At 43.3% G+C, this 13821-nt stretch overlaps 1 protein-coding gene across 1 annotated transcript in view; it reads left to right on the top strand.

The window, feature by feature from the left end:
• LOC115326985 overlaps nucleotides 1-13821 on the top strand; it is an 87934-nt gene that overhangs the window by 31811 nt on the left and 42302 nt on the right. The window contains exon 3 of the mRNA XM_042291305.1: nucleotides 12747-12818. Coding sequence (XP_042147239.1) covers nucleotides 12747-12818 — 72 coding nt within the window. The remainder of the gene's footprint in view (nucleotides 1-12746; nucleotides 12819-13821) is intronic.

Raw genomic sequence — 13821 nt, 5'->3', positions numbered from 1 at the left:
AGCACGCACGACGATTACGAACGATACTTTCCGTCTTCCGGGGACATCACAGGGGCACGTCTCCGGTCACGTCTTCGCTACATGTCCTCGCAAACCGCGTCAAACCAAAACAATACCGCGGCCTGGCGTAGTTGCCAGATCTTGCCGGAAGTCGAGACGCTGCGCCGTTCAACTCCGCAACGCAAGGAGAGTGAGGGGCGGGGCGTACTCCTCTTCCGCGGGGGTCGAAAGGGCGGGAGTTTCAAATGTGGAGAGGTTCTGACTCTACTAAATTACGTCCTGTGGCGTAAATATTGATTAAAAAAATCATTTTTTTCGCGGAACACTTGTTTTGTGACATGCTTGTCCCAATTAGGCTGTTTAAAAAAAAAACTTTTTTTTCTTTGCAGTTACCTTTTAACATGGCGCACCGCCAAATTAGTAGATATAGCCCGCCCACTGCCTGTTCAAAAAGTTAGCAAAACAGCTAGATCACCCCGCCGCACAGTTTGAACGAGGAAAGGATAAAAAACGAGGAAATGAAAAAATGGAAAAAAGCGCCGTGTTAATATTTACAAGCTAGATAGTGTTAATGAAGCTATACTCTTTCGGTTGCATATACACCCATGCGACGCTGATACAAATGTCTTTGTCACAAGCATGTATATTTGGCACCTCCAGCAACTCTCTGTCCAACCTTCCTTTGTTGCGTCCCTACCCTTGCGCACCGTCCAGCACACTCTTAGAAAAAAGGGTACGTATAGTCCTCCCTTATGGGAGGAACGGTCTTGTAACCTATGTTCTTTTAGAAAGGGAGAAACCTTCGTCCCTGAAGCAGGGGAGCAAAGTTCCTCCGTCGCTTGCATCTCAATATGGCGGCCCCGAATCGAGCAAATCGAGCCCAATAAGGCTTAACGAGGACGCTACGTCTCTTGTACGGGACGAGAGCAGCAGCAAATGAAAGCGTAACACGAGCTTTCCACAAACTGTGTTTATTTCCGAAGCCAGATTCCCCCCACAGGTACAGAAACCTGCGTTTCCAAAGCAATTACTCAGTCTTCTCGTCAACAGCACTGCGATGTTAAACGAAGACAACCGATACCCAGTTACTTCGCGCACTTTGCGTCTTACCTTTGGTGTTCCTCGAGTCACAATTCCTTCGTCAACCGCACATCACGAAGAAGGGCAAACTCACTCCCCGAAACCAAAAGCCGCTCTCGAAAGAACGAACTCGAAGCCCCTGTTTATCGCGTAGCGTGAAAGAAGGTTAAATCACTAGCCACCAGATGGCGGGGTCAAGCAGAGTAATTGCAAGTAGCTAGGCTAGGTGGCGCTAGGTACCGCCCAATTCATGTTTTACAAAAAAATTATTTGCTTCTCTTAGGCCACTACTGCGCTTGAGGACTTTCTACTATACACACGTGACACCCATACACTTATTACAAGCATCAGGTGAACATACATTAAACACATGCACTGCATACACAAATATCAATACAACGGAACACCACACTAACCCGAACACTACACCCGTGCTCTGCGTTTCCGTCTTTTATACTGGTCATTTTGAACGTGCGGAGCTTTTCGGTGACTCCCTAAGCAATAAAACGTATTCCCAGCATGTTGATTTTTTCCCTGCAATGTCATACCTCTGAAAGTATTTTGAATGGCTCAGGGGTTGAATCTCTTATTAAAAAGTAAACGATCAGTCATGCCGTAATTATTAGAAAGCCAATAAATCAAGCCGCTCCAATGCGGTTCGAAGCCATGAGTTTGTTTCCCCACACGGCACGTCGTAGCTTGTATTTCTATTTGTTTTTCTATTTGTGCTGTTCGCGCAAAGCTGCAATTGCCGTTTGAATTAATCTCTGTAGAGCGGATATTCAGTCAGCTGGAAGTGATGCTTCACGGAGTGAGAAATTGCTTTTCGATCAACTTGAATGCAGTCAAAGCCGCGACTTGCGGCAGGTTTAAGTGTACGGAACTACGCCGTGCGACCGCGAAAACTTCTAGCGCTCATCCCAGCGCGCCACGGAGGGCAGTTTCTCCAGCAGCCGTAGTATAATTAAGCAGCAAAATAAAGGGTAGCTTTTTTTTTTTTTTTATTTTAGCTACTATTGTTTTTAATGCCGAAATTTCATACTGTAAATATACGTACTTTACGTCACGATTTCGTACTGTTCAGTCCTTGCCCCTGAGCGCAATCGCTGTCGGGGACGAGACCATTCCGACAGTCACATTGGCCACTGTACGATAGGAGCTTCTACTGTTCAGACCAGCGTTCCAACATGACTATCCACACGTTGATCGATTGCACGTAATCCCTCAAGTGGTATTAAACTTTTTAATGTAAAGCGGAATGTCAACCTGCGACACCCCGCCCCCTCCGATCACAACCCGACCAGCGGCATCAATGCCCAACAGTTTACGATCTCATCTTCTTGTTAAATAACTGATACGCGGACACATGGTCACATCGGCGATAATTCCAGTCTTCTGTTCACAACCCAACACTGTCATCACGATGTTGCAGCTATGTTGCTGACACGCACAAACACAAAACCACGTTGAACGGCGGTTGCACTAGCATCGCAAAACAGAACCGACCTCAGGGGGGAAGGCACCCAGGCAGCCGGCAGCAAAACCTGCCTATCTTGGACGCAGTTCCTGCGGTTTCCATAACGTCGAAAACGTCGACACAGTTCCGCGTGCTTTCGCTACTGTAGTCTGTAGTGCTGCAGCCTGCAGTGGCTGTAGTTCCGTGCCGAGCGAGTCACGCAATCCGGAGACGGCCATCCCCCAGTGTATGTGGCGCTGCTGGCACTGCTCCGGAACTTCGCTATTTCTAGCGGCTTCGTTAGCTCGTTTGATAAAATTAGTGATAAAAATGTCAATGCAACCGAAATGTTCTGGACGTTTAAACTGGAAGACGGAATTACAGGCGGCCTTCGCTGTTGCTGAAGCTCAATCAACTCAACAGCTATTTATTAAACAACGTGCGCGACCTGCTCGAAAAACGAAACCGAAAGACGATGAGTCGGGAGGGCGAAAGCTTTCTCCCGTCTGCCTGGAGAAGGAGAAAAACATTTCGTTTCTCCCCTTTTCTCGTGTCCGCTTGGGGGCGCGTCGGCAGAAGGGAGGAAGGCGCGCCGTTGCTACTTTTTTCCTCCATTTTTTCTTAGAGTGCATGGGGGAAAAGCCACAAGTTTTACAATGCCCCGGCAAGTGGGAACCGTAATTGTTGCGAAGAGAAGCCGCATGTTCTCGAAGTCTATCATTTCAGCAACGTCCCGTCTGGCCTATGTAAACACGACCACAGGTTAAATAAATCCTGTAAATCACGTCAGCGGCACAAGGCACAAACTTTGTGACGCGTTTCTTGCTGCAAGCAAGTTTCTTCACTTTCGGCCCGCTCACCGTAGCGCACATCTAGACATTCTGCTCCGGGTAGTGAAAACAACGTCCACGTCGAACTTCTATGCCATCCTTTTCAGATTGTGCGACACTTTATGAGTATGCGGTAGCACTACAAAATTCTTTGGTTTCCTCTTGGGTGCAACGGTTGAGCTTTTCAACTTTCTTAGAAGGGATTTCGCAACTCCCTGTATTATAACCGAGCGAAAACCGGAGTGTTCAAAGCGAAATGTCTGGAGGTCAAAACTATCACTAATTACATGCGGACAGGACTTCAGCAGTTCCGAACGGAGGCACAGCGAGGCGAAACAAGAGTTTGAGGCAGTGACTTCAATAGAAAAGGCGTCTTGAAAATCACTATATTTTGCAAGAATACATAAAACGGGATGGTTGTTTCCCCAGCTGCAATGTGTCTTGTTAAATGTGTGGATTTATGGGTCAGGCTCTGAAGCTAAGGCCTGTGGCCATTCGTTTGGGAGTGTAGGGGAAGGGTGGTCGCCCTTTTCGCCCCCTCCCCCTCCTCCCTAAATCCACCACTGCTCGCAAAGACCGTCGCAGCACTACTTTTTGTAGAACAGTAGATTTAACCTTCCGTACTCGCGTAACCAATCATTCTTTCTATGTCATTTCGTTACTTTACAATCACAGCCTAATGGTACGTTTACACCTGAGAAGAAATCCGCTGCCGCGGGAGCGGATCCGCCCCCGGCGGCGGCGGCGACAACCGGGTTGTGTTTACGTGAATATCCTGTGAGCGGCGGCGTCGGCGCCGGCTGAGGCACCGGTTGCCGTAACATCCCATCAAATATTACGAGAAAACGCGAGAGTTCCCACCTCGGCTGTCCCTCCCGGACGTTCCTGCTCCCTGAAGAACGCGTACTCGTGACGTAGGCAGCGTCGCCTTGCGGAAGAATGTCATTTCCGGTCAGCGAAACGCCTCATTGGGCGGCAGAAATAGGTCCTGGACCAATACGGTTCGCCGCCGCGTTTTTCGCCCAATGTTTCGCCCAAGAGGCGAAAGCTAGGCAGATTCGCTAGCGGATCCGAAAGTGTAAACGTACCATCAGACAGAGGTTGCCCCCGTCTCTGTACAGTTTTTGTTCCGCAAAATTTGCCTCCCCTTTTTTTGTTTCATAAATGCATGCGGTATTCTCTATTCTCAAAAAGGACGCACTTTTTTGTAAGTGTGGAGAGAAATTTATTAATTGCGAGCACCACCATCTTTGGAAGGTGGTGATACTCGCTACAATACACAGACAATTCAAAGTAAATTCAAAAAGAAAAAGCAAAAAGCGACGTATTCCTAAGGCGACCTTATCATTATGTTGGGCATAATAATTTATGTGAAAGGGACGAGTGAAACACCTTAAGAACTAGTACCTTTTCGCGTATTTTTTAAATGATAAAGGATGTTTTGTGAAACGTTGGCCCAATTTCTGCGGCAAAAAAATACGCATCGAGCAGAGACAAAACCTGGTGATCTGGTGGTCTGCATCAAAGGGCCCATTAAGAAAAATCCTTAGCGTTCATGTTATTAGTTAATAAAGTTTTTCTTAGTACAAACATATCTAAACATTAATATTAAAGGTATTGTTTTAATTATAAACTTGATGCGAATCATCGAAAACTACTAAAAGCACCGGTATTACAATACTATAAGAGACGTGCAGTATTTTACGGCGTTGAGAAAAAATGCTCGACTTGAACTTTTTCTAGGCGTAGCCTCCTATATACTGAGGCAGCCTGGTAGATCGCCACGAGAAGCGGCCGCCAAAATGGAAAAGGTGGAGCGGCAGAGAGCGGATGAGAGGACGGCCACGTGAATTGCGCCCCGCTGCGGCGAGACGACGAAACACATTTCCTCTGAGCGACCAACTCTGTTTCGGGTCCTCCCGCTGCAAATGCTGTACGCTGACGTCCAGGTTCCCCGAGGAATGGCTCTTTGATGCGCTTTGATACCAGGTGTTCGTGTTCCAAATCTGCGACAGGGTACTCTATGGCTCCGTCCTCAATCTGCCAGGCTTTGTGCGTATTGAGGAGGCTATGCTCTAGGTTTCAGCTTCTTAGCGCGACGCATCTTCGCCCCAGCAATCTCACTCGTCGCCCGCATGCGTAAATATATGCACGTGTGCCTTCGGGCATCTCACTTAGAAGAAGCAATATAAGAAAGACTCCGAACTGCCACATGAGGTTTGCCTTTTTGACAAACGCGCCTTTACTCACCTTTACGTGCAATGCGTGGCAGTGACCGCACGTTGCGCGGTTTTACCCTGCGGTGAAGGATAGCTCACGCGGAGATGCCCTTTGATAAGAAGCCAAAACGAAGATACCTGACCAAAATGAGCACTTTTCCTGAACGACGTGAAATGCTACGCGTGCGTTATATCATCACAAAATCGACGGATTTAATCATTTCGGTTGATTCGCACTACGTTTTTAATTCAAAACGTACCGTTATATAAATCATTAAAAATACATAGGTGTTGAAACGTAACTAATAACCCGATCATACTGAATGCTACTAATGTAGTATAGAAACCCTTGGCACAGACCACTATGGCATCACCCTTTTTTTACTGCTCAATGCATAGTTTTCCCTAAAGCGTTTTGGCCAACGTTTGCATTAACATCATATGTAATAATTTTACTGTGACTGCAATATGACCCCTAACACCAACATTTAAAAAGTTAATTTACAAAATTTTAGTAAAATAGTTCACTCACCGCGCGGATTATTTATTAATCAAAAGGCCGCCGAGCTTGATATGTACATGTTACTTTACCTCTTCTTAAACTCTGTCTGAACATTGTTCCCCCTAAGGGTATCATTCGTGCACATAGACTCGGTCGTTTTTTTAACCCCCGTAAATGTCGGCCAGTTTTAGTGAAATTCTCATTATTCAAAACGAAAGGCCATGTTTTTTTCTCGCGAGGCTAACTGCGCGGTAGCGCCACTTCCGTCGCAGAGGACTTTTTCCCCTGCCACTCGTCTTGCTAGGAGAAAGCTGCTCGAATTCGCTAAGGCTCATACACAGTCTTTTAGCCTACGCTACAACGTAGTGTTCTTTGACGACAAATGTTTTCCTTACTGCGCGGCCAGCGATGCCGTTTGTGAGGTCCGCGATTATATCACGCCGAGCACGAGTTCCATTCGTGTTAATGCTGACCCTGTATTGGATTTATCAACGTCATCTCAATAACATAACCTGATACGGAACAACTCTAGTCCTTATCTTTCAGTGCTTTTCACCAACATTCGAAGTATTTTTCGCAATCGTGATGACTTGTCTTCTGCCATCGATTTTTCACTCGCCGACATTTTTGTACTCACTGAAACTTGGCTATCTAGTGTTGTACGTGACAGCGAAATTTTTTGTTGCAAGAAACGTTTCTCGTTTTCTTGATGCGATAGGCTATTTAGGCGTGGTGGTGGTATCATAATTTGGGTAAATGATAGTAGTGAGTCTTGTCTTGTCAACATTGTTACATCTCTTGAGTTTCTTGGCGTGCGCTTGCGTTTTAGCCATAAACAGCTTATTTTGTGCGCGTGCTACCTCCTCCCAATGCCGCAGCAAACTTTTTTTTATAGATTTACACGATGCTCTGAATACAATTCGGTCAGGGTTTTCTGCCTTGCCTTTTCTTCTTTTGGGCGATTTTAATCTCCGCAGCATTGAATGGCCTGGTCTATATCCTACCCTATCTTCAAATTCTGCTGCGTATTCCGAGTTTTTAAGTCTCTGCTCCGATTTTTCGTTAACGCAGATAGTTACTAGGCCGACTCGTGTTACGGCAACTTCTGAGAACGTGCTGGACCTTATTCTTTCTACTGCGCCTGATCTTGCATCCTCTCTTACGTATTTACCTGCCATCAGTGATCACTGTTTACTTCACTTTCACCTAAGCGTTCCTGTAACTGCCTTCACAAAAGCGAAGAATAACTCTTTTCTTGACTATGGCAAAGCTGATTTTGAGGCTATAAACAGCGAGTTTGCGCAATTCCTTGACTTCTTCCTATCCAATTTTTAACGCGCTGTCCAAGTTAATTGGACAATGTTCAAAAATAAAGTCAATTCCCTTATCAATTCTTTCGTCCCACGTCGCTTTCTTAATAATAGCTCCACGTCCCCATGGCTTAATAGTGCCTTGAAAAGACTTTCAAATAAAAAGAAACGCCTGTTCCGCACTGCTAAGCGTACAGACACTGTTGATCGCTGGGCGGTTTACCACAGCGCAGACAATTTATACAAAAATGCAATTAACCCGTCTGTTGTCAACTAGCGTCAAAATGTTTTGGAGCGTTATTAATGGCAAGAAAGACAAGGTTATTTTGCATTGTGACTCTGATGGCATTGTTGTGTCTAACGATGACTCTGCAAAAGTTCTGAATGAGGTGTCTGTACAATCGTTTTCTAGGGATGTAAGCTGTTCTATTGGGTACTTACCCTGATCATGATTTCTTTCCTATGTACCCGCATGTGTTTGATTTTGATGGCATTGTTAAGCTGATTGACAACCTCAAAGTGTCTTCATCCTGTGTATTGATAATATTAACACTAAGTTTCTAAAGAATACTGAAATTTGCAGTGCAATTTTTTACTAAGATTTTTCAGCAATCTATTCTTACTGGTGTCCTTCCTGAAGATTGGAAAACTGGCAAGGTGCTTCCACTTCATAAATCAGGAGACAAACACTGCCCCTACAATTATAGACCCATTTCCATAACCAGTACTCCTTGCAAAAAGTTAGAGCATATTATTTTTTCACATCTTGTTAAATATCTCGAATCCAACTCTTTTTTCTCGTCCTTACAGCATGATTTCGTAAATTTCTTTCCTGTGAAATACAACTTTTCGTCTTTACTAACGATTAATTTTACTTACATGATCGCGGATCCAAGGTTGACTGTATTTTTCTTGATTTCGGTAAAGCATTTGATAAAGCTTCTCACAAACTACTACTCTTCAAGCTTAGCAAACTCAACCTTGACCCTCAGATACTAACTTGGATTGAGTGTTTTCTTACAAATCGTTCTCAGTTTGTTCATGTAAATAACTCTAATTTTCCAGTGTCTTCTGTTACTTCTGGCGTTCCTCATGGCTCCGTTCTAGGTCCTTTGCTATTCGTCATTTACATCAATGATTTGCCGTTGTGTGTCTCATCATCGCTTAGTTCGTTCGTGGATGACTGCGTTATCTATCGTAAAATTACTAATGATTCTGACTCTCTCCTTCTTCAAAACGACTTAAATGCTGTTCTTGATTCGTGCAAGCTGTGGTTCATGATACTTAACACTAAAAAGTGTAAAACAATTAAAGTGTCTCGCCGCAACACTTCGCCTTTTATCTATCATCTTGATAACGTTTCCTTAGAATGTGTGACTTCATATAAGTACCTCGGTGTGCATATTACTTCCAACCTCCCCTGGCATATTCATATTAACCACATCATTGCTGATGCCAATTCTATGTTAGGCTACCTAAAACGTAACTTTTCTTTAGCGCCAGTTTCTCTCAAACTAATATTACTCAAATCTTTGTTTCGCTCAAAATTAGAGTATGCAAATTCAATCTGTGATCCTCGTCAGACGACGCTCACTTTTCATCTCGAGTCAGTTCGGAACCGCGGCGCTCGTTTCATACTTAATAATAATAATAATAATAATAATCCTTTATTTATACTTTCATACTTTTCATACTTAATAATAATAATAATAATAATAATCCTTTATTAATAATTATCACCGTACAGCATGTGTATCACACATGAAATTTCTTCTCTCCTTGCCACTGCTTTCTTTGCGCCGTAAGTGTTCTCGTCTATGTCTTTTCTATAAAATATACAATTCTAACCCCATTCGTAAAGAGAAGCTCTTCCTCGACCTACCTTACGCTTCTCCACGCATTGATCATCAGCACAAAGTCGGCGTTCCTCATTCTCGAACCTCAGCCAATCACGATTCTTTCATTCCTAGGACATCATCAGAGTGGAACCACCTTCCGGCGTCATAAATATTATTACCCTCGGTAGATGTGTTTCAAAGTGCTGTTATTAATTATTTTTGCGAAAGTGACCTGTGACCCATCATCTCTTCAATTACTGTTGGTTGTTGTTGTTTTTCTCTCACTCCTTTCTGTAACGCCCCCAGGGCCTTGAGGGTATTAAATAAATAAATTAAATTAGATTAAAATCAAACACTCCTGTAATATAATTTATGAAAGACCGTTCTTTGCCTTTGCTGCTACTTTTTCTGAATATATGAACCTCTTAATATGTACGAAATACAAATTTTGATCAGTTCATTCTTAAATTTCGGGTTCTGCCAAAATTTGCACCTTACGAATATACAGTGCACATTTTGTGTACTAAACAACTGTAATGTGCACGTAATATTACATATGATGTGCACACAAACCGAATGCAACATTTTAACAATTTTGTCCAAGTATTTATCCCCGGTAGCCTACTGATATGTCTGAGTAGTGGATATTACACACAGATGACTTTACTCATACAAGGATGGCTCGTATGCTTCCTTTTTGTATACCTTACGCTCTGCTATTAAAAAAATATATAAATAGCACCAAAATAATAAGGTGGGCTAGTTGCTATTAAAAATATATAAATAGCATCAAAATAATAAGTAGTGCTAGTTGGTTTTCCATCCGAACTCAACGCCTAAAAAACAAGGACAAGAGGACGAAAAGACAACACGTTTGCGTACTCGCAACCGAAAGTTTAATTTGAAAAACACGCTTATATGCGGTTTTAAATACACCACGCAATTGCCTGAGCCACCACTCTTTCCGCAAAAATACAAATTTCTTCTCAAGAAGAACTATAATGATCACTCGCTGGCACACTTGCTCGTGCCTCTTGTTTTTATTTCGAAGGCTTCCTGTACCTGTCTTTTTGTTTTATTCCTGAGCCTTCCGAGGATTTTAATCTCCGAAAAAGGTGGACTGCACTCGCAACTATCGCAATGCTGCGTCAAGTGGCCTGAGGGTGACTGTCTAGTGGCAGCAGCATGCGCCCTTGTACGGTCATTATCGCATCGCCCAGTTTGGCCCATGTAAGCCTGTGGCAACATATATTGGCTTGTTTTCCAAAAGAGGAACGGAGCAACAAGGGCAAGCGTCAGGGAGTAACCTTCCTAGGAGGCGCCTCGTTGCCAGAGGACATCCAGCACAGACTCGACAACGGGCCCAATTTCAGCGTGGAACCAGGACTTCCGCCTCCAAAGAAGCTATCGTTGGTCAGAAGCGTGGCGCAAAAGGTCCTTATCAAAGACAGCGACCGATGCAATGACACAGCACATCCACTCCGCCGGAGTGGATATGCTTTGCCGCACACGGGACTACAGGACGACAACCATGAAGACAGAAAACTTGACCGACTACTTCAAACTCAGCAAGCTCAGCCTGCTTACGTCTGACAAAGAAGGGGGCTTTGTCGTCATGCCGCAAGAAATGTACGCTGCCAAGACGAAACAAGCCATCCTAAAGAACGTCAAGCCTGTGCTGCCGGCTTTTCAGATACAGGTGAACTTTAGGGCTATGGAATTGTGCTGTGCACTACCTTTTCAGATGTTAGGAAAGAAGGTGAACTTCAGGAAAAAAACTTTCCCTTGGAATTTTCTTCGCGGCTAAAAAGCATAAAATGAACGTTCCGTTGAGGGCGATTGTGACGAAAGGGGATTTGTGGCAGTTTCACATAGCACCCTTGCCCAACCCCCACCTCTCCGCTCTGAAACTGCATTACAAATTCTTGGTGCACAGTTCAAAGGAGGTTTTGGAAGTCCTGAGTGGGGTCCCAGGGGAAAGTGTGATGGTTTGTCGATTGATGTAGAGGACTTCTTTTATTCTCTGCGCCATGAGACCCTTTTTAATGCAGCAAAACAATGCATCAAATCTAACCGTGATACGGCTTTCGTGAACACCTGCGGGATTAACGTGAAGGGCTCCATTCAACTTTTGTCGTTTTAGTTAGACCACACTTTTGTTTCCTTAGATGTGGAAAAAGAAGGCATCTGTATTGGGTCGCGGGTTGCTCCTGTCCTTGGCGACATTTTCTAAGCTCACTGCTACAATGCTATTTTTGAAATGCTGGGGGGAGAAGAGACCTTCAAGGTGTTTGGATACGTAATTACTACTTGGTCATTTCTCTCCGACACAATGAGCTCTCGGACGCAGTCAGAGCCGATTTGTTAAGCATTTTTAACGGCTTGCGCTCATAGATTAGAATTTACGCGTGAAAACACTTTGGAGGGAAAAATCCAGTTTTTGTATTTAAAACTTGAATTCTCGTTGACTACGTTCTTTGGGCCTATGAACCCCGCTTAAAGAAAGTTTTGCTGCCATACAACTCGGCCCACTCCAAACTGGTAAAAAAGGCATCGAAACTTCGTGTCTTGGAGCCTCTTTGACGAAATCAAGTCCTGACAAAATGGGAAGCAGCTTCCAGAGACAGGGCGACCGACTCTTCAGTGCGGGGTTTCCACACCAGCCGTTGGTTGACGTTGCAGAAGGCCTAATAAAGAAGCTCATCGGCGCCGACAAGAGCCCCCGAGAGCACTTGAGGCTAAGGCCGGAAGTAACTCTTTACTTACATACCTTGTCTCACAACTTAAAAAAAGTAGCTAAACGCTATAATGCCACAGAAATTTTTTTCGCTCCAAATAAGCTATCTGGTTTGTGGCGAAAAGTAAACGCCCCTAATTCGGGGAGTGATAACTGCAAGAAAAAACACAAAAACAAATTTGTGGAATCTCCACGTGTGTCGTGGATGACATTCCACTTTCTCGCGAGCGCTCTTGCGTGGGCCAAACTGGGCAATGCGTCAATAACCGTGCAAGGGAGCATGCTGCTGTCAACAAACAGTCATTCTCAGGCCACTTGGTGATGTATAGCAATAGATGCGAGTGCATTACACTTCTTTTGGAGGTTAAGATCCTCGGAAGGCATATGAATAAGGCAACAAGAGAGATACAGGAAGTTTTTAAAACAAAAACAAGAGGCACAAGCAAGTCTGTCAGTCAGCAATCTTTGGCACTTCTTGATAAAGAGTTTGTATTTTTGCAGAAATAGTTCAGCCTATGGTAATGACGTGGTGTGTTACGAACCGTATACAAGTGTGGGTTCTTCAAATTAAACTTTCAGTTGCGAGTGCGCAAACGTGTCTCTTGTTCCACTTGTTCTTGTTTCTAAGGCGTTCAGTTCAGTTATAAAATGTCTTGAGGACGTAGTGTGTAATCATCTTTTGATGTAATATTTTAATTTTTAATTGATGATATGTGAAAACACCTTACATCTGTGAAAATCAAAAACAATTCGAATGCACCTCTTTTTCTGCAGGTGGAATTTTATTTACGGAAGTCAGAATGTCCGAAAGTAAATTTAGTTCTCACTGGTGTAAACGAAACAACGGTATGTTCATCATAATTAGAGGATTGGCGTCTTTTAGCATGCCTCTCTGTTCGTTTTCTTGATATTGGCAATTACAAGTTTTCTTTGAGCAAATATGAAACATTTACTGTGTACATATTTTAATGTTACAATGTGTTTATGACAAGGTTAAGTGGGGGAAATTAAAGGGATCTTTTGGAATAATGACTTTAATTTAGAGTTAAAATGTAGGCCTTCAAACCATGTCTCAATACAAGTGTGATTGAACAATACTCGGATAAGCAAATCGGTAGATAATACCAAATAAGCGATTTAGTTGCAGAGGATAGCGATTCTGAAATTTCGGCTCAAATCTGATTCGTATCAGGATGTGCAAATTGTAGTTACAAATTTGAATGTCCAATCGAGTATTCATTACCGAAACTTCTAATTTCATGGCACAAGAACAAAAAAAAAAGCTTTAGGTACAACAAATGACGCCTATGATGGTATTATTCCGTAAGGGCAGCGGAAAGAGCGTCTAGCCGGAAATAGAAACGACGTTGGTAACCGCTTTTAACTACCAAAGATGTGAGACGCAGTTGAAGTATGTCAGTGCATTCACGCGAGAATATGTAGTGTTTTTAATGAACGGACCACTGACCTTCAACAGCAAAGCCAAACCTCATCACTCGCTGCCTGAGAGTGCAACGCTTTAGTAGAAGAGTTGGACTAAATTGATAGTTTCCTTGTTGTTTTGTTAATTATTTATTGTAGTATGGTCGTAAATTATGAAATGAGTTTGTGTAGCGTACAGATCTGTCAAGAGGTATGTGGATTATTAATTTATTAATCATAACATTGTTATTAAATTTTATTATTATTCTATTTCTGTGAAAAATGAAATAAATGCATATTAAATTAAAGTTCTAATTACAGCAACCGTACAAAGAAACAAACTCATGCGAATTAAAACAACACCCAGAGCATGCCACCCTGAATACATATGTACAAAAATTGTACAATGCGTTTTTCGAGAAGCAGT

The sequence above is a fragment of the Ixodes scapularis genome, unplaced genomic scaffold, assembly GCF_016920785.2.
Source record: "Ixodes scapularis isolate PalLabHiFi unplaced genomic scaffold, ASM1692078v2 PGA_scaffold2__306_contigs__length_199485367, whole genome shotgun sequence".
In the NCBI taxonomy this organism is placed as follows: domain Eukaryota; kingdom Metazoa; phylum Arthropoda; class Arachnida; order Ixodida; family Ixodidae; genus Ixodes; species Ixodes scapularis.
The sequence above is the reverse complement of the archived record's forward strand: the minus strand, read 5'-3'. Positions and strand labels throughout refer to the sequence as shown.